This window comes from Onychostoma macrolepis, chromosome 01 (genome assembly GCF_012432095.1).
Source record: "Onychostoma macrolepis isolate SWU-2019 chromosome 01, ASM1243209v1, whole genome shotgun sequence".
Taxonomy (NCBI): domain Eukaryota; kingdom Metazoa; phylum Chordata; class Actinopteri; order Cypriniformes; family Cyprinidae; genus Onychostoma; species Onychostoma macrolepis.
The window spans coordinates 34874535-34896032 of record NC_081155.1 but is presented as its reverse complement, the minus strand read 5'-3'; the positions used below and the strand labels follow the sequence as shown (position 1 = coordinate 34896032).

At 35.4% G+C, this 21498-nt stretch overlaps 1 protein-coding gene across 1 annotated transcript; it reads right to left on the bottom strand.

Annotated features, from left to right (window-relative positions):
- Positions 1–556: 556 nt before the first annotated feature.
- Positions 557–4949, bottom strand: frg1 (FSHD region gene 1). Its single transcript, XM_058799138.1, has 9 exons — positions 4764–4949; positions 4515–4579; positions 4204–4326; positions 2305–2362; positions 1991–2105; positions 1743–1847; positions 1385–1476; positions 1183–1293; positions 557–852 (listed from the first exon to the last, which is right to left on the bottom strand). The coding sequence occupies exons 1-9, from the start codon at positions 4823–4825 to the stop codon at positions 816–818; spliced, it is 768 nt and encodes a 255-aa protein (XP_058655121.1). The 5' UTR covers positions 4826–4949; the 3' UTR covers positions 557–815.
- Positions 4950–21498: the final 16549 nt, after the last annotated feature.

The window sequence follows — 21498 nt, the reverse complement described above, 5'->3', positions numbered from 1 at the left end:
CAGTTAAACAAATAGGCGAGTGTATAGCGCCATCTATCGGCTGTAGAGGGAGGTACAACAACAAGCGTAGTTCAGTAGAGCTGAGAGAGAGAGAGAGAGAGGGTGAAAGAGCTCTCTAATGACTGAGCAGTTTTAATACTGTCAATATCCAAGAGCTATTAAGTACATAAATTACACAAAGCGACCAAATATGCACACTTGTTTGAATGTAATCTTGGAGTGCTTATTCGTTTTGAAAATTAGTTACAAAAAGTGTGTTACACTTAAGACTACATAATCGTTTCAAAATCAATATTCAGTTAACAAACAGTGGCGTTATTAACTACAAAGGATGAATGTTAATTATTATCCATTATGTCTTCAAATGTGGCTTAACATAAACACAAGTTTCATTTCAATATCAACTCCTATAAAAATCACACCAAATCAACACTAAATGATTTCAGTCGGAAACAAAAAAACATTACGGATAACCATATTTTCCACAGATTATTCATTCTTTTCTTTGTATGCATCATGAAAATTGGCTTACAATAATGATAAATTGATTAAACAGTTGAGATTTAATCCATTTAATATGAGGAATTCATCAAATTTACAATCCAATATTAAACAAATTACTGTAATTTAACAAATGACTTAACTAATAACAATATAATTGATAGGCGATCTAAAAACAACAACAACAAAACATTTTTTTTTGTGAAAAGTGACTAGGTTTATTATATATATATATATATATATATAAATGGCAGTGCTTCCATGCCAATGTAAAATTTAATCTGAGGAAGAAAAAAAAAACACCACTTCTGGATTCACTTGCAGTATCTGTCAGCCTTCATCTTGGCTCTCCTAAAAAAAAAAAAAATAATGATTTCTTATAAACATGATAATTAAATTAAATTCACATTTATTTGTATAGTGTTTTTCATGATACACATCGTTACAAAGCAGCTTCCCAGAAAATTTGGTGTCACCTTCACTGTAAATGTAGAACTATTTGCATATTCACAATGTTTAAAACACCACCTTGTATGATAAATCATCCAATAGGGTTTATCTACATAATCTGACACCTTCTCATCCATCTAAGGATGATTAGCTAAATAAGCAGGCTACAGTCATGTATTATTCAGTATGAGCACAGTATGAGGTTTTTCCTCCTGAAGTCAGAGGTCTTACCTGTCCAGCAGTGCCTCATGGAATTTTCCATCTGTTCTGGCTTTTTTCAGCAAATTGCTGTCTTCCTCATTCACCCTCAGCTTCCGATCCTGGAAACTCTGGAACTTCTTCCTGTATGTAAATTGCAAACATTCAGATAAACATTTACTTCGCTGAATGCTCAATAAACGGCACAGCTTCAGTAATAAATGCAAGCACTCACACATAGTCGACCTCACAGCCCTTGACATCACCCCTGTCTTCATCTGCTATATCGTCTTTTCTCTTCACCTCTCTTTCTGTGCATGAACGGATCTGTAGAGGACAGATAAGCATGAAAAATAATGTTTATAGTCATCATTCCTGGAAAAAGTTATCATTTGTAATTGTAATTTGACCGCAATAGACTTGTGCTCAGATAAAATACAATGCACGCACTGCAGTGGCCAAATCTGAGCTTTAGGGTTACATATAATGATGTCTAAAATAGCTGTGAATCATTCTGTCCTTCAGACAACAACAAAAATCTTCCCCCTTAAGCAATTCATCTTGGTGTGGACCGTGAGTTTAGAGAGATTGACCTTGATCATCTCCTCCTCTCCAGCTGTCTTGTTTTTGGCCACTATGTCTCCGCTCTCACTGTACGAGATGAAACAACTGTTTGCAGCAAGCAAGGCCATTTTACACTACAGAAATCAAGAAACAACAAAAGTAGAAGAAATGGTAGAAACTGAATTCAAAACTTTCGGCCAAATGTACCAGAGTTATTCACATGTCCTTGTATTTTCATTGTGACTGGTGAATTGATTTGATTGACAGATTCACTCACATCCTGAAACACTGGTTCCCACTGCTCTCTAGAGCCGATGGCATCTGATCGACCAACCACAACACCGTCTGAGTTTATACCTAAATACTTCCCATAGCCTGACTTTAGCGCTATCCTGCACACCAGCAAAAGAGATAAGAAAAATTAGTCACATGATCAAATTACTTTAATTAGTTATGAAATATTACAATTCAATTTTAACATTTCAAATTGCAGAACTACATTTTCCTAGACTTTGCTTTCGATCAGACTTGAACACTGATGAGCCCATCACTGCTCAGAAACCAAGTTATGGATATGGTTATGATCTTTACCTGGAGTCTGAGAGTCTGATGGCAGTAAACTGTTCTGGAGGATCTGGGCCTTCATCCTCTGCAAATATAAAACAAATGTATTTTTAAACTTGTATACGCTACCATAAAGAATTAAAAAAAAATGTGTTGTTGTTTTTTTGAGTCATCTCCTATGCTCGACAAGGCATTGCATTATTACAGTAGACGAATCTGTGACTGCCATTTTCAAATCGATTCCACAAAAGAAGTCAGAGCTGCCACACATTTATAAATGAATAATTTCCATGTCATCAAAATTTTCATGGCTGAACATTTATAATAACATGAAACAACGCTGGAAAATTCTGCTATAAGAATATCAAATACAGCGAACAAAGAAAAGTCTTGTAACTAAACTACTTGGCAATAACTCATTATACTGCTGAGTCTTGCAGTATGTTAACAGTAGTTTGTTCTTCAACCATGAATGACTGAACAAAAGGAAGAGTAAACCTGAATGCTGATATTCTATTCTATCTGCTGTAGATGTGATGAACTCGTGAATATTTTAAGATATTGAATTCTGCAAGAGCATTCAAGTGATATGCTCAAAAAGATACAGAGCAGTGTGTGTGTCCATGTTTTGTTTTTTTCCTCTGGAGAGGCATGGTAATCATACAGATGCATTGGTCATGAAGCAGGTGTCAACAGCAGTTTCAGTCATTCATTTAGTAATTTCAGGTCTCAACCGCTAAATTAAATAGATTTTAGAGAGCGTGCGCAAATTTCATGGTGCATCCAGAATGATGCAGAGGCCGATCCTTACAACCAGCGGTCAGTGAAAAGCAGAAAATAAGGCTGGAAAGAAAAACAATCGTAAACAACTCCTTCTGGTGACTGGACTATGAAATTGCTCTGTGCTTTGCATGAATGGCTGCGGTAATAGCGACTGACGATCCATAACATTATTCAGGTTTTTAAATCCCACACTGAGAGTAAAAGAAAAACACCAGCACCTAGCCATCTCTACTTTTGAGACTTATTTGTTCCGCACTATTAGAGGGACCTTTTCAATTTAAAAGGCAATATAAAAGCTGCATGGCATGGCTGAAAAAAATACAATGCGGTATAATTGCAGAGACAGATTTGCCTGTTGCCTGAAAATACTGCAAAGGGAGCTTGTAAAGTGCATTTTAAAACATGGGCCTTAAAAATAAAACATTATATTAAGATTCTAGTTCATTTAAACCAACATTTTCCAATCATTTTAAATCTCACCACTATATAAATGCACTTGATCTTGGGCCACAACAACCTTTGTAACTTCAAGGCTCACTACTGTGAAATTCAATATTCTAACTTCCTTACTTCTGCTTAAGTAACAATTTTTACATATTTTTTTTATTACTTAAATATGTTCCTTGATGTCCAGTTATAATTCTAGCTATAGCCATTTTTCATAATGATATATTCTCAACAACTATCTTTCCTCATTTTGACCCTCTGTCTGAAATGCTCCATATTAATTCTGTGTCTCCTTTAAGGCTCACCAGTAAACAGCCAGTTATGATTGGCTAATGTCACTGCATTACATTAAAACAATTAGTACATTAAAATACAGTACTGTTACTTTGTAGAAGGAAAGAATACAAATACATGTTTAACAAAGGTGTTTCCGATGCCATAAAAGTCCTCCAGATATAGATTTTTTTTGACTGTGGACATTCTTTGTAACTTAAACTCACTACTAACTTGCTAAACTAGCCTATAACTTTTTAAGGAAACAGAGTTTTAGTACACTGAAGTGAGTTAGATATATGACGTATACACGTTTTTAACAGATTTTGAATATTAATTTGTGAAACTTGTTTCAACAACACAAAATGAGCTGCCTTGCAGCCACAACTTTCAGAAGTATAATGAAGCAAATAAAATCAGCACCTTTATGTGGAGCTCCTACAGTGAAGAGTCCAGTGTCCAGCGCATGAATGTAGGAGTTTTTGTGCATCTCAATAGCCACTGATCCTGTGATCTCGCCAAAACTCTTCACTGACCACCATCCTCCTGATGAGACACATTCAGAAATACACACACTTCATCTCATGAATATTAACAGGCAGTACCAACAACAATACAGCTATTATGCAGATCATACAGCATTTATAAAAACAAATACTGCTCTAGTCAATAAATTTATATTTATCTGTGAATGATATATTTTATAACTCAATGGGCAAAGTGACAATATATACCAACGATATCCAGCTTGTCTTCATCACCATCTCGTTTTCTCTTGTCCTTGTTCCTTTTCTTCTTTCTGCACAATATGGAAGTCGCAGGCCATTTATATTAGCGTAAACAATTCTGATATTAACAAACCTCTTGGCATACGCAGCTGCTTACAATAATTAGAACAGTTACTGTAAACATTAATGACAAACATTAGCTACCGTACATTTTCATAAACTTTGGTGGAACGCAATACAGAAAGAAAGCCTTACTTTTTATCGTTTAATCCTTTTAGGACCAGTTTGGTGGACTTTACGTGCGAGTACTCTGTCATGATCACACACGGTTAAAGCAGTCGAAATAAAACGTTTTTTGTGGGATATCATACAAGCGTTTTCCTGCAACAATGTGTATGTGTACGGTGGCCCAGAGGAGCCCGCTGAAGACGTGCGGCTGGAGAGAAGCGCGACACCCGTCGGGTGGAAAACGCACTGCTTACTATTGTGCTTATAATGGAAAAATATCAAAAACACCATAGCAAGCTAGGAGGAATCTAAAAGTTAACCAGAGTAAAGACTTAGAGAGAAATATGTGGTGGTAGCTTGAAAGAGACATTATTTTAATATTGTTAATTGTGATTTCTCCAGAGCTTATTGTGGCTGTGTCTGCATAAACCGCATAGGCTTTGTGAGGAGGTAGGCCTACTTCTTTTAAATAAACAATTACTTGGCAATCACAACCATTAAAATTGTATATAACATTATATAGTTGCTAAATATGATATATTTTCATACTATATGAATGTGAATGTAATCTGGATGTATTTGGAATGTGGTTATTGGTTAACACTTTATAATAACTGCACACTATGAATCATTAGTTAAGCATTAGTAAATTGTCAATTCGTCTTTTATAAAGCATTGTCCCAACATTAATAGGCATCAGTAAGCAGTTTATAGCTATACATGTTTTGTTCTTGATAATATCTATAATGTTTAATAGCCTAATTGTATTTTCATACTTTATTAACGATTATCATTTCTAAATGAAGTATTATGTTATTTACAAACCAGTTGTTTAGCAGTTGTCAGTGGTTCATAATATCATTTAGAAAGTGTAAGTAAATGATTAATAAACTATTGAAATATTATTGAAATATTAACACATAATCCTGCTGTAATTCATGATTAGGTCAGGTACTTATAAAACATTTAGTAGTTGTCATTCATCTATTTTTGTGAGCTCATCTAAAGTGAGGACTATTTATGCCTTGTAAAGCATTTACAATGGAGATTTATAGGCTCAGTTATCTTCTAAACAGAAAAATTGAACACAACACAGTAATACAGAACACAGAAATATTTTTTTCGAGATGCAATAAAATGAATCTGTACACTTGATAAAAAAAAAAAAAGAAAAGAAACATAAACCTCTGCAATGTCATAGAAAAAAATTCAAGTGTACAGTTTCGTTTTTTTTGCATCTTGAAGTTCTGTATCCCTCTGTGTTGTGTTTGTTCAATTTTTTCTGTTTGGAAGATTACTGAGACTTTATATCTCCTTTGTAATAGGTATGCTTTTAAATCAAGAACAAGGCATTTATAGCTGTATTTATAAACTGCTTACTAATGCCTATTAATGTTGTAACAATGCTTTGTAAAGGATGAACTGACTATTTACTAATGCTTAACTAATGATTCATAGCATGCAGTTATTATAAAGTGTTACCGGTTATGGCAGATTCACTGCCATTCATAGGTTTGCTGCCGAGGCCTCATGGGATAGTAAAGTGTCCACTGAATGCGCACTTCAGAATCTCGCTGGAAGCAGGATGTGATCAAGGTATGTTTTGCCTAAACGTTTTATAAATACTGTGAATTCGAACATACTACTCTTTTCACACACTTAAGTACTTGGAGGAAGGTATGCATATTCACTTGCTGCCTCAGTCGAGTGAACTTGACTTGACCTTCCATTTCCAGTGTGATGGATGAAGCAATTTTTTTTTCTTGATTCAGTATTTGATTGGACTGCCAAATTTTGAGACATTTTACACAAAATGAAAAAGGCAGCTAAACATCTGTAGGTAAATTTTCTTTAGTGGACCGTTTATATCTCTTTGGCATGCTTACACCATTAACCCATACAAAAACAAAAATGGGGGTCAGATTTAAATCATGTATTACTGCATGTTCTAATACCTACACATTTTATTTATCATCTGGGTATATATATTAAAATGTAATAATTAAATTGTATTAAATATTGTAGCCAATTTATAGACTAATCTATCTAATTGCCACTTGGTGAGCTTTAGTTTTGGATCCTGGATATGAGTAGCTGCAGACCTATACATACTGTGTGTGGGAATAACATTATTATTATTTTTTTTAATACTGTTTTTACAAAATAAAATGTTTCCAAAAGCAGGTTTTGGGAGGTATTGTTTGATTTAGCTCAAATCTTGGTACACATTTGTCACATTTGTAAAAATACAGAATGTTTTCAGTTATGGTTAGACTGTGGGTTAAAGTCAGGTTATAGTATTTATAGCTAGCTTTGGATAGAAACAATACAAATCTATTGAATATGTGTGTGTGTGTGTGTGTGTGTGTGTGTGGTGTTTTTTCTTTTTCTTTTGGCATTGCAGGGACAATATTTCAGTCCCCTTGAGGAAAGCAGTTTATAAATCACACCCTTCTTTCTGTAAAATGCAGAAAGTGTTCAGTGAGGGTTGTGTTTAGGGGTAAGGTTATAGTTAGGGGATAGAATATACAGTTTGTAAAGTATAAAAATCATTATTTCTATGATGAGTCCTCATAAAACACATAAACCCAAGATGTGAGTGTGCAAGCTTATGTTGCTCCTACAATGGTTTTAAATCACAGGGTGTGTCAGAAAGGATAGGTTATTGCCAGATTGGTTATCAGACTGGAGGGAGGAGCCAAGGCAGTGTGTCTCCAGTCCCTTTTCTCTCCAGACACAGCGTCTGCCATGAGTGAGCCACCATTTAAACCAAAATAGCTCTGAACATGGCAAAGCCCTCTTATTTAAAACCTCAGCAGACCACTGTAATAACGAAAAGCTGGAGTACAAACACACACACACACACACACACACACACACACACACACACGCATGCACAATGTGGAGTCGCTACTGTGTCATTCATTTTTGAATGCATCAGTTCAGATCAGTTAAACAGGAACAGCCCACTGAGGATCAAACTCTGCTAATGACAATCATTAAAGTGTGGCCTGTTGAAGAACTGGTCAGAGCATGCTATAAATCATAGTGTGACACTGCCAGGAAGTAAAATAAACAACACAGCTGCGTTTTGGGCAGACTTTAAATGCAAACAGGAGAATGAGGTGAACAGGGTGACTGGAGGCACAGCAAAGACAGCTTGCATGTGGTGGACTAGGCATAAACAAACATAATTGATTCCAGATATCTCAGACAGACACTGACACATTAACCTGCTAAAAAGTAAAAGGATGCCAACATTATTTTCCCTCTAAAATGGTGGTTTAAATATTATGCATATTAGTCGTATCAGATTATAATCTTCTGAAAGACTTGCAGTGCAGACACGCTTAATCGTAAGTGATATGACTAAAGGAGCAGGACGGGCGGCTTTGGTGATGGGATTGTTTAATGAGATGTTTGTATCCATGTTCGGTGTCTTTCTCTTGTCCTTGTTGAAAGGCTTTTTGTCTCCATGTTCGGCCTGCCCCATTACCTCCATCTCTCAAGTGGAATAGAGAATTTATCATCCTTAGCAAGCATCAACGTGGTATGAGACACAAAGCAATTGGGGATGGCGAGGAGGAAGAGCGAGGGAAAGATGGCTTAATATATAGTCTAATGAGCTTAGTGTTTCATTTCCTCCCATGGTGCCAGTCATCAGTCAGGTGGTTGGCTATAGATAGCGATTGGTCTGACTTTCAAAGTAATATAGCTAAGCCATGATACAGTGCCAACTAGAACAGAATGGCTGGCAGCATATTGTTGGAAACAAGTATAAGCTTATAAACAGAAGATCATAATGCTTCTGTAAGTCAGACAAACTCCTCATAGACTTTTCAATTTCATTAAAATATTTTGTTAATATTTGTATATTTTTTAAATATTGTTATTTTGTTTTTAATATAAAATGTTGTGTTAAAATATATGTGACCCTGGACCACAAAACCAGTCTTAAGTCGCTGGGGTATATTTGTAGCAATAGCCAAAAATACATTGTATGGGTCAAAATTATCCATTTTTATTTTATGCCAAAAATCATTAGGAAATTAAGTAAAGATCATGTTCCACGAAGATATTTAGTGAATTTCCTACCATAAATTCCAGATTTGCAAATAGTTGTATCTCGGCCAAATATTGTCCGATCCTAACAAACCATACATCAATGGAAAGCTTATTTATTCAGCTTTCAGATGATGTAGACATCTCAATTTTGAAAAATTGACACTTATTAAATTAAAAATTGACTGGTTTTGTGGACCAGGGTCACATATTATATTTTTTCCTGTCTGTTGAGTTTCAAAGCTCAGGATAGGTCATGATGTCATTATGTCACTAAGTCATGATGTCATTTCCTTGCTGCTCCACAGTGATTAGTCACATGACATTTAGGGCTCATGTGATTGGCTCAAAAAACAACTTTGCCGTATAACTGAGTGCCCATGAGCAAACATGGCAGATTTCATATCATATACTTCCAGGATTTGTGGGGTGTGTGATTGATGAACTTCATGGCTGAATGAGTTCAGATGAGCCAAAAGCAATTAAACACACACATAAAAATGCCAATGTTAGTGAGGAAATGCATTTAATCGTTGGCATGAATGTCTACTCTGAAGCCAGCTGTTATTTTTAGCCAGAATAATCAAGAAACTAAAATCACAGACTTTCGGTTTGGAAGCTGCTTCTAAATCACAACTAAAAACAAAAATTAAGATCAAAACATGACTTGTTTATGAGCCAGCGCATGCTGCTTCTCGCTGTGCCCAGGGGAAATAGTTAAGGACTGAGCCAAATTTAATTTGGTGACTGCAATGAATTTTGTTGAACAATGTGATTTGCAGACATTTGAGGTAGCCTATGCTTCGTAACTTCACATATGTACCTTGCTTATTTCTTCGTATGTCTCAATTTTTTTTCCTGATTATGGTGTGGCAGTGTACAGCAGCGTACTGTGATTGCTTACTGTTACTAAAATTCTCTGCAGAGACACAGGAGTGTTGAGAAGATAACGCCGCCCCCATGAGGTATTTCAAAGAAAATTGCTGCGCACAAGACGGCGTCAGACTCTCTTACTGAAAACCTCCGATGGGAACTATGCGTTCCGATATTTGACAGTGACTGACAGAGGAAATAAGAGGGAGGGGGAGTGCACACAGGACCGGAGAATGCAGCTGCTAATGGGACCGCCGCAGCACCTCCGTGTTGCAGACAGTAAGTGATTTTTGGGCTGGCAGGCAGGAGCAGCTCGGTGGCTCAGGGTCTTTGTGTCTCTCTGAGTGCCGTTGTGTTAATGAGAAATGATTTGAGCTGGATAAGAATGATTGACGTGAAGAGCAGGTGGTTGACACAGAGGTATGAGCTTACCATGTAAGACAGTATCATAACACATGCCTTCCATCCACTTTTTGTTGTTTTTATGGATGTCAGACTCCCTCTCGTCCCCTTACACACTGGATACAGTCTTTTGAGGGTCTTGCCTCAATGTGTGCATCGATTCAAGAGAGCCATTCCTCCATGTAACCGAATCTCTAGAGTGCCACCTTCACCCTCAGGCTAAATCCAGGATATAATGTCACATTTTGTGAGGTTAACAAGGTTCTCATGACACTGACCCAGTGATTGAGCTGTGGCTGGAAGCCTTCAGGAGGTGAGCTATAGCTTTAGGTTTTGCTGACAAGTAATTTGACAAATAACTGCAGAGAAATGCACATTTGGGAGTTTATTCATGGAAGCTCCAATGAAACAATTTATAGCAGAATCTACAGTAAAAAAAAATAAAAAAATAAAAAATGCTTGTTTTGTTGAAATAAAGCCAGTTTGAGATCAGGTGTAGCAACAGAGTATGAAAAATGCTCTTTGGCCCATGGGAAAGCCTCACCGGTTTAGATTTTGGTAACAGAGCTGTCTGGACAATAGCTTCAGGCACAGGAAACTGGACTAAAAGGCAATATATCGAAGACCTTTGAAAGACTCCAGGTGAGTTTTCTCCTCTGTCATGGGTCTCTACCCTCAAACAGACTACAAGCTAGAGTCACTTTAGGGCTCAGCCAATTTCTCACTGTGATTTGAAGGGGAAGAGATCGCAGCATGAATAACTAGCCGTGAAATTTCCCTCTCAACACTTCTGGAGGAGGTAACAGACCAGGTTTCTCCGGCCCCATCCTTTCTATTCTATTTTCTTTCTCTCTATGTATCCTTTTACAAGAGGGTTTTTCAGCCTTTCCTTCACAAACCATATACCTTCCAATATCTGTAAAATTTACAGTAAAAACATCAGCTGTTGTAGCCAGAACTATACTGTAAAAAAAATATGGTAGCAACATTTTAGGTTTTACGGATTAAATTTACAGTACAAAAAAGTATATTTCATTAACCGATATCATGTTAATATACCAACTGACTGAAATCCTAAAATCTGTTTTGTACCTTTGACAAAAAATGAAACAATGAAGAAGCTATATCACATGTATCTCTTGCACATGCTGAGGTAAATCATACTGTATATAGAAGTATGTTCCCAAACAAATATACCATAATGGTAACATTTATGACACTAAAAAATGCAATAAACAACATAATATGTAATATAAAATCCTAATCTACATAAGTGGTATGAAAAAAAACTAAAAAGAAATGGTTGTTTTAATGAAAAACCATCAAATGTGAAATTTCACACAGAGAATTTACTGTTTTTCACTGTAAACATCCCATTAGATTTCTTGTACCGTTGTCAACAAACAAGTTTTTACAATCTTATACAATTATGATCATTTTTACATTGCACCTTCTAATACGTTTCATTTCAGCTGTGACTTCAAGATGAACAAAACATCTTCCATTTAATGCAGCCTATGGTGGTCGGTAAAGTCAGACAGAATAGAAAATCCAAACATTTATTGGGTGGGGTGGTACTCAAATCCTGAAATCATGGTAATCAAATAATGAATCCCCATCCCAAAATGCAGGGTAGAGTTAATAAATGTTGAATTATGCATTCAGACTCTTTTTAGAGGTTTCATAGGCTACCACAATTTTCCTTATAATTACAAGTTATCAGCAGTGGCCAAACCCATCATTTTAGAGATCCACAAAAATGCACTCACTCATAGACTGGTCTATGTGTTTATCATTGACTGTTTCCCTCTGTCTCTTGCACACACATGCAGACTTACAAGACACTTTAAACACACACACATATCTATCATTAACATAGTGAGAGAGTTGCTGAAGAAGTCACAAGTTTGACTAACAGATTCCACTTTCCTTCCAAGTGTCATTAGCATGTTTAGATGTAAAAAAAACATACACACCAAAACAAACACCCATGACACAAGTTCTTCTATATCACAAACACCTAATCGTGCATGTGATAGATGTTAACTCTATTTCTGCACTGTAAAACGTGATAAGTTGATTTAACTTAAAAAAAATTGAGGAAACCCGTTGCCTTAAAAAAAAAGTTAAGTGAACTTGACAGTTCAATTAACTTATTTTTTAAATGGTCATTTACTTAAAACATTTAAGGCAATGGGTTTCCTCAATTTTTTTTAAGTTAAGTCAACTTATCACTTTTTACAGTGTCTGATACTTCAGAAGTTTTTTTTTTTTTTTTTTTTGTAACATCTTTAACATCTATAAGCATAACATATAAATTATATTACAAAGACAAATAAGTAGGAAATAATGTATATTACATTCATATATGTGCATATACAAAAAATTTAAAAAGCAACTTGCAAGAACATAGCCATAAAGTTGCAAATGATTACAAGTCAGCATAACATCCTTATGCAAGTTCCGAGTTATGGTCTTCTTACAGGCCACAAGGAATATCTTACATAGATATTGATCATTTAGGTACTATCCTTTTAATATTTGCAAGAAGCAAAGAAATTAAGGTTCTAGGGATTTTATACCCAAACACTTCAGACGTAGTCGCCTGCACATCAACACAGAAAAACTAAATTTTCTCACAGCTCCGGAAGATAAGTGTGATCTGCTTTCAACTTTCACAATCTCCAGCATGCCTGTTGTCTTGAGATTTTTCTACTTGGAATCTTTAATGTAACAAAAATGTAAATATTTTAAATACAATATTACCAAAGCATTAATATACACTAATAAAATGAATAAAAACACTATAACAGGAAATAAATAAATAAATTAATTTGATAAAGTCTTTAAAATATATTGTAGCCCCTGGTGAATAAAGTATAGAAAAAGTGTGCTGGTAGTAAAATAAAATAAATAAAATAAAATAAAATAAAATAAAATAAAATAAAATAAAATAAAATAAAATAAAATAAAATAAAATAAAATAAAATAAAATAAAATAAAATAAAATAAAATAAAATAAAATAAAATAAAATAAAATAAAACAAAACAAAACAAAACAAAATAATAATAAAGACTTTTGGAAATGTCTTTAAAAAGTATTCATCAGAAATATTGGTGGGTGGAAGAATAGAAATCCTTGATTGGGTGATGTGACCTTGATTGCAAAAAATTGCTAAAATCTCCACTGTGAATATGCACAAATTTCTGTGGAGCATTATGTGCATTCAACTGAATGAATGAATGAATGAATTAATTAATGATAGATAGCCTTCTGAGGTCATGCAGCTCAAATATGAGGGTTTTTTTCTGCAACCTCCTCAACACCTGCATTTGATGTTTCTCAGACAATTTCAGAAAACGAGAAACGAGCTTTGAAAGTTTTTCAAAGTATTTCACTCAATGAAATTTATGGCAGTGACGGAGAAAGCTTTCCTCAGTCTCCTCTCAAGTTTCACACTGAGACTCCTTCTTCTCTGAGAAGCTATGTATGTCTAACTTTGTCTCTCTGTACTAGTTCTGGTGGTGACAGAGCAAAGCACACATTCAGTCAGAAAACAGCTCTCATTTGTGTCATCGAGCACATGGGAGTTTGCATCATAACTCACATCGGTATTTTTGCCTACAGCATTCAGTCTCTGCGGAGTAAATCTCTGTGAGTCTGTAGGGGGCAGTATGTGCTTGCACTTGGCATTAACGGAGCACTCCATTATCTGGTAATGCACTGGGGTTTGCAACACTGCAATATTGAGCAATACTACATCCATGTGCCATCTTGCACATCATTAATATATGTCCCACTCTTCAATCATTAATCTTATATGATGACTACAACATAGCAGATTGTTTTTTTTTATGATTATCTTGGGTAGTCACACAATAAATAGTAATAAACAGTATATTCAATCTCCCCTTCAGCCATTTGTCACACTTAACAGCCATAACCAAATTCAGCAAATCTTCAGATATGAAACTGTGCTAAAATCAGCTACAAAAAACCCCCAAAAGAAAAGAAAAAAAAAAAAAGGTTTCATGGTTCTGTTGTTGGAAGCATGACAAATTACATGCAGCATTGTTTATCTGAAGGCAGCTTATCTCTTCATGGCTTTCAGCAGTTAGTTGGGAAAAAAGGTGTTGGAAAGATCGAAATGGTCAAAGTACAATAACAAGGGTACTGCTAGTGCCCTAGTTATTGAATACCCAGGTGATACGGAAGCAGCGATTTGCAAGTGTAAAAAAAAATCCAGAGGTGAGAGGGTTTTGGAGGAGGTTGCTGAGTTCAGCAGCAGTGCTTTGTTGTACTAATGCAGTTCCTTGTTTATTTCAGTACATAATGTTAACAAAACACTTTTGGAGTGCTTTTGATGTACTTGAATAATACGAGAACCATGCAATGGGAAACTCTTCATAACTTCAATGAATACTCAAATGAAATCTGAATAAAAACAGTGCTGATAGCCTTTGACCATTTCTTAAAGGGACAGTTCCAACAAACAAAAAACAAAAAACAAAAACAAAAAAAAAAAGAAAAGAAAATGTGTCACCAAAACCATTCTTCCCCAGCCAGCAGGAAATGTTCTTAGAACTTAGCTGACATTCTGGCAAGGTTCTCTCAAAGTTATGAACAAAAAAATAAATAAATAATTCTAGTAACATTAACAGAATGTTGGTAGTACTTTACAATAACTAGGTAATAACTAGGTACTAACCTTGAACATGTAAGTGCACATACTGTAAAATAAAGTGCAAAGTTTATGCAAAGTTATCTGGTCTTTAATGCCGTTCAAAAAACGTTAGCAAAAAAACATTATATTATAAACATTTAATAATTTGGACGTATTAAGCGTTTAGAGAACATCCAGAAATAACATTTTCATAACTTGAACATTAGCAAAGTGTTTTGACAAACTTATTTTTTGTTAGCTGGGTCAAGATGCATGAAAACAATTTGATTTGATGTCAATAATGCTAAACGTAATGCTTAAATATGCAGAAATGCAAATGAGATTTGAGGGCACCAGCAGAGTTGCTGGCAGGATTAATTAGTTAAGAGGCATTTGCAATTTCGGAGGCACACATTTGTCACCTTTGCCCTACCTAAATGGTAAATGGAAGCTCAACTCTACTTGATGAGTGAGAACAATGCTCATTGGTACTCATGTGAAACAAGCACATTTCAGCTTCCATTTACCATATGTGAAGTTTATTTGTGAATAAAAGCCTAAATTAAATCTGTTCATCATATAAATTCAAGAGACTTGGATTTGACTGCTCAGTTCATAAGGATTTATTTTAAAATGTCTTTATGAATGTTTTGAAGCGTAAAGGTGTGGGTCAATGAAGAGAGAAATCTCTCAGGTTTCATTAAATATATCTTGATCTGTGTGACCTTTTATTAAAGAATTCAAGTATCTGGTTACAATATATCAGCTGATGTAAGGGTGTATTTTATGTTATAAAATGTGCAGTTGAAAAGTAGTCTGTTCAAGGTCATATGGACCACTTTTATGTTTTTTTTTTTTGGTTCACTGCATGCTGTATGTTGTATGGAAATGAACAGCGAAAACATACAGCAAGACTTTTTTTTTTTTTAACTACTATTTAAACATTTTAAAATAAACAGCTCAGTCCTGTTCACAAGAGTTCTTTAGTAACAAGATATGAGGTGTTTGAGAATATGAGGGACAGGTTTAAAAAAGAGGGCAAAAACTGAAAAAGGCAGAAAGTTGGAGGAAGCAGGCCAATAAACGCAAGTGAAAGCGTCTGCACACATAAGAGAGAGAGAGAGAAGATGTTCAATAATTGACAACCTGTGTATTTTTAACACTCTCCCCATTCATTAAAGATGCTGTTGGATGAGAGTCACAGCTACTCCAGTTGCTCGGGGACTGACAGGCTGTAAATCATTCAGCGCCACCACGTGTGCTACCGCTCTTCACTCGCACTAACCAGTGGGGACCACTGCCTCATAGTGAGACTCTGTGATTTTAGCACCAAGCTAACACTAATGTTGATATAGGTGGTTGCGCTTCACCTTCACTAACCAGCAGGGGCCACTCCTTTGTAAAGCAAATGCTTTTCTCTGGAGACGAGCCTGATTTGTTTCAATATCGATATTAAGATGCATGGAATACGGTATGCATGTTTCAATACGTCAAAACAAACTGGAAAGGCACACAGTATGGTCCTGCAGATCACAGTACCTGCAGTGTTTATCAGCATACTGCACAACCTGTGTAGTCCGATCCAAGAACAAATTGCTTTTATGAGACAGTTATTGTAATGGATCATTCAAAAAGACTCAGAAACTCCCAGTTTAAAATTTACAAAACATTCACACATTCACTCAAACTCACCAAATCGGTTAGAGTGGCAACTGAGTTGAGTCAATGCAAAATTACTTTAATATATCCATTTGGCTGCTCTTGATGTGCCAAGAAAGCAAAAATATGTCCGCTTTATATTCATGCCTGTGAAATGATTAGTAAATGTATGTATTTTTCACCCGTTTGCAAGTATTTTATGATTCCCACCCCCACCCATTCAGTAATGTGGTGCTGTCACAGATTTCAAATTAACTTGCTCCTATGGCTCCTACAAATAAAATTAACTGCGGTTGGTCACTTTACAGGTCAGTCAAATGCTTTTTGACTAGACTTTATGCTGGTAGCCAACAATATGGCTGTTAGAGACTAATGTGCATAAATCATCTGGGAAATTCATCAAAGAAAAATACAGGACTACCAGAATCACTAAACCAGTACTATAGTCATTACTTCATAAAGCTAATGCTATTGAGCCTGCTTTGTGTCAATAGCGATGTTAAGACGCATGGAATATGGTATAGATTTCAGAATATCACAACAGTTACGTATAATATGGTGTTTGCTGCAGTGTTTGTCAGCATACTGCGCAATCTGTGTAGTCCGATCCAAGAACAAATGACTCTTACGAGCCAGTTGTTTAATTGAATCATTCAAAAAGACTCAAAAGCAGCAATTCCCAGTTTGGATTTGACAAATCCTTCACCCATATGTTCACTCCAACTCGCCGAATCAGTTGGAGTAGCTACTCAATCAAAATATGATTCACAAAATGAACTGCAAGTTACACGTCAGTGCAAAACTACTTTAATATATCGATTAGGCTGCTCTTGCTTGCTGTACCAAGAAAGCAACTCTCTACTGCTCAAAACCATGTCTGTGAAATAATCAGTATGCGTATTTTCACCCATTGCAAGAATTCTTAGGATTTTTTCCCCACGTTTTAATTATGTGGCGCCGGTGCCACAGATTTCATATTCACCTGCTACTAAATGGCTGCTAAAAATAAAATTAACTGTGGTTGGTCACTTCAGTTGCAGTCCATTGACTGATTGGCTGAATCTTGGGCAAATAAACTGCCATCTGGTCTGGACTTTATGCTGGTAGTCAACAATATGGCTATGGGAGAATAATAAGCATAAATCTGCCTGGAAAGTCATCAAGAAACAAGCCAGGACTACCAGAATCACTGTAACCTAGTCAGATTAGCCATTACATAGGCGGTTGGAAAGTATATTGCTTTATCAATGCATGTTAAATTGACATGAGATAGTGGCTGATTAGAAGAATAAAAAATTGCTAGCTAAAAATGTCCCCAGAATGTCTCATTGGGGTCTTGTTTCTATCATAATAATAGACAGGACAGAGCCTGAACCATCTGGCCTACCCACTCGTGCCTGCTCAATTCTGGCATTTCCCTGGCACTGAGGTGTTTGTGATTTAGCAGAGCGTCTCTGCTGAGACTGGACTGGTCATTGTTAATCTGCTGTTAAAGCTGAGAACAGTACATCTCTAGAGGGAATGGCAGCAACTGCTGCTGTCAGAATTACAATTCATCCCAACTCACTCTCCACAATATGTACGTAAAGATGCTAGCCTGCTCATTAGCCTGGGAATTATAGCAAGAGAAGCAACATTCTCACAGTAGTCAGAACAAACCGAGGTGGAAGGATTAATAATTTATATCTAAGTAAGACTACATGTCAGTAAGGTCATTTTGTGTAAGTCTAGAAAAAAATGAGAAAGTCTACTTTTCCAAACTTTGCTATCATAACTAAAAACACACACATGTTCAACCCAATTAACTATTTTTTATATATTCATATTTGTTTGTGTTTATGTTAGCAAAATGTTCTTAGAATATATTTTTGTTAGCTACAAACAGCTTTGTAGCCTCACAATGTGCCGCTTGCTTTCAGTGTAGATTAGCTCTTAATACATTCAGATGCACATGGACAAACCAGAATAATTGTGATGAGAACAACACCAATAAAAATATATTAAGTAAACAAAGATAATTACCACATGACAGATAACTGTAGGGAACAATAAATACAATGACAACACCATAAATAAAAGCAGCAAAGAGCATAACAATAAATAGTAAAATGCAGCATTACTCAGAATAGTTTATGCATGCTGCAGTGCATTGCTGAGAACCCGAGTATTGCATCTAAACAGCATTATCCACAGATTCCACACCTGCTCAAAAATATGTCTGACAGAAATTGAGAAAATAAGAAATGAAAACGCTTACTTTGTGGCTATCTGAGTCTTTGGTGGGTTTACTTTTTAATGTTTAAAGCTCTTTTGCGAGGCAGAAACAGTGCCTGTCAAAGAAAAGCCTTCCTTAAGAATTATATGGGAAGGACCTGTCGACGCAAATTAGTCACACAGAGTGAAAATGCAAACTAACCTAACTTTTTGCAATGAACTTTTTTAAAGAGGTATGTGTAAATTATTGTTAATGTTTTTGAATGAACATTAATTGATTTTAAATTTGTATTTTAAAGTTAAACTTATGGAATTTACTGTATAGGCCTATACAGTGTGTGTATGTGAGTATGAAGATGAACGTATGGAATATTTATACTTTTAAAACAATTAATTTGTCAAACCACAGGGTCATTTAAATTAACTACTTGAATGAATGAATGAGTAAATAAATAAGCTAAAATCTTATAAATCAATCTTAAAAATATTATGTCTACAAGAACCATGAATGTTACTTTGAACTGAAATACATTGGCTACTGGAGATATGACTTTAAGCACATGTACAAGAGCATGTATTATGTTAAACTAAACTGACTTCTGAGATGCAGAATTTGTTAAGCTTTCTTGAAAGGGAAGTTGAGTAAAGCATAACTTCATAACTCAAGGGCAATCTTTAAAACAACAATTCCTATTATTTAATGTCCATAACAGGCAAAACGCTTGTTTGCATTTCCTCTTAGTCATAATCTCATGGAAACTGTGTTGGATTATCCACAAAAAGAGCATTTTCAACATGGATTTGCATACATGGATTAGTATAGTCATAGGGTAGGAACGTATCTTGCACACACTCACATTTCAACACCATGTGGGGATTTTTTTTATAAACTATTTCCATCACCAAAACAATCTCTCTATCTCTCTCCCAAACAGATGCAGTGCGCCAAATGATTTGTGTATAGCTTTTGTGTTCTCTAAATCCTCTCCAAACAACAAACCCACTCCTGTGCTTCATCTTCTGGCACAATCTCAAAGGTTTAATTATGAAAGAGGAAATGGATGAGCATCAGAGAGAGGAACACATCCAGTGTTAATGCTCTGTGTGGGACTGATCTCATCAGATCATTTGACCTCTCAAGATTTTAATGTTTCCATATCAGTAGTGCTCCACATGTCTCACAAGACCTTCACAGAAGACACAATGAGATTTTGTAAGGGGAGAATCTGTACCTTCTTAAACCCCTGAAGAGCCACTTAAGCAGTTAGTCTGTACTGATCCCTCTCACTAGGGATTCCACATGTGCAGATTTATAAACACTGTTTGAATCCAGTCGAAAATTCAGCTTTGCATTAATTAAAGTCAAATCTCACCCCCACATGCAACCATCTTTACCATCTAATTATTAACAAACTAGGACATCTGTGCATGAACAAACTAATATTGCCAGTAGTTTAGTGTGTAGTGCACACGGTGCAGTTTTGCCATCTAAGATTAATTTCAGAGATTGTAAAAGGTTTATTTAGCGGTGTCACACCACTGTCCACATATATCTGAACTAATCTTACCTGTGACCTGTTTCTGCATGTTTTTTGCAGAATCATGGGACAAAGTTTTGGTGCATTCACACTTCATGTTGTCATAATGTTGTAAATAATGATCAGTTTCTTGCATACACCAATCATTTCACTTCATAAGACCTCAATATTTCATCATGAGCCACGGATATTAATTTTGTTTTTGCCTGTATATATTTTTTGACACTCATATTGATAGTATGAACTTGCATTTTATGAACCACCAACGACCACGGTTTCAGATAAAAGTCTTCTTTACTGTTACCGAAGAAAAAAAAATCACCTACATCTTGGACAGATTGAGTAAAAAAAACAACAAACTATCCCTTTAATGATAAATTTGTAATTTTACATCCCCAAAAAATACATTTCAATTCAGAAATTAAAAACAGAGGTGTAGTGAATTACTGAATATATGTAAATATTTTTAACCAAATTAAGTTTTAAGTTTAAAAAAAATTCATAAAAATGTCATTCATAAAAAATATTATTCGAATATACATCTTCTATGATGAATACGTGATCAGTTTCTGAATTAAAAGCATTTTTTTGTGGTGCTTGAAGTCAAATATTTCTAGGTGGTGTAACAAATAATAAAAGACAAAAAGTTGTCTTTACAATTAATTAAAATTTTCAGGATGCATTGTGACTGGTCTTATGCCAGCAATCTAAAGAAGAACATGACTTTGTTCTTTATCTAAACAAGAATTTTTTAATTAAACTTTTAAATAAAATTAATATCATTTTATATCATCATCAAGTCGTCTCGCATGTTCTCCCCTTGGAAGTTTTCTGAAGCGCCAGCCACCTGGTTGAGAACCACTGCACTAGCCTCTTCTAAGGAATCACCCCTGCCAATAATATACTAGATCTATAAAGTCTTGACAGCACACATTTTATATGTTTGTCTTATAAGGCAGCTAAGATATCTAGCTTTTCTTGGGTGGCCAATGCTTCTGAATAAAACCCTCATGATGTTAAAAGCAAATTTAATTTATTTTTTATTTTTTTTGCCCCATATCTGTAATGGTGTGATGACTTCCAGGAGATGATGCAATACGTGAGCATTTATTAAAATGTATGCATTTACACATTTATGAAACTGACAGATACATCCATTTTGAGGAGACAAATTGTAGAGTACTGCATTTAGGTTTTTATCAGCTGATGCAAACAGACCTTGGCAATAACACACGTACTGTTTCAGTTCTTTTAGCACCATGTCTCTATATAGCCATATCATTTCCCACTAGCAAACATCCTCCTCCAGAACACACACATGCCATATACTCACTCATGCTCTCCCTCTTC

Bases quoted from the DNA above. Each gene is read 5' to 3' on its own strand.
- frg1 (XM_058799138.1), bottom strand. From the start codon at position 4,825: ATGACAGAGTACTCGCACGTAAAGTCCACCAAACTGGTCCTAAAAGGA. The intron at 4,327-4,514 runs GTATATATTGTC...GTGTCTCATCAG, and splicing joins AGACAAGCTGGATATCGTTG to GAGGATGGTGGTCAGTGAAG. The intron at 1,477-1,742 runs GTCAATCTCTCT...TGTCCTCTACAG, and splicing joins GAGAGGAGGAGATGATCAAG to ATCCGTTCATGCACAGAAAG.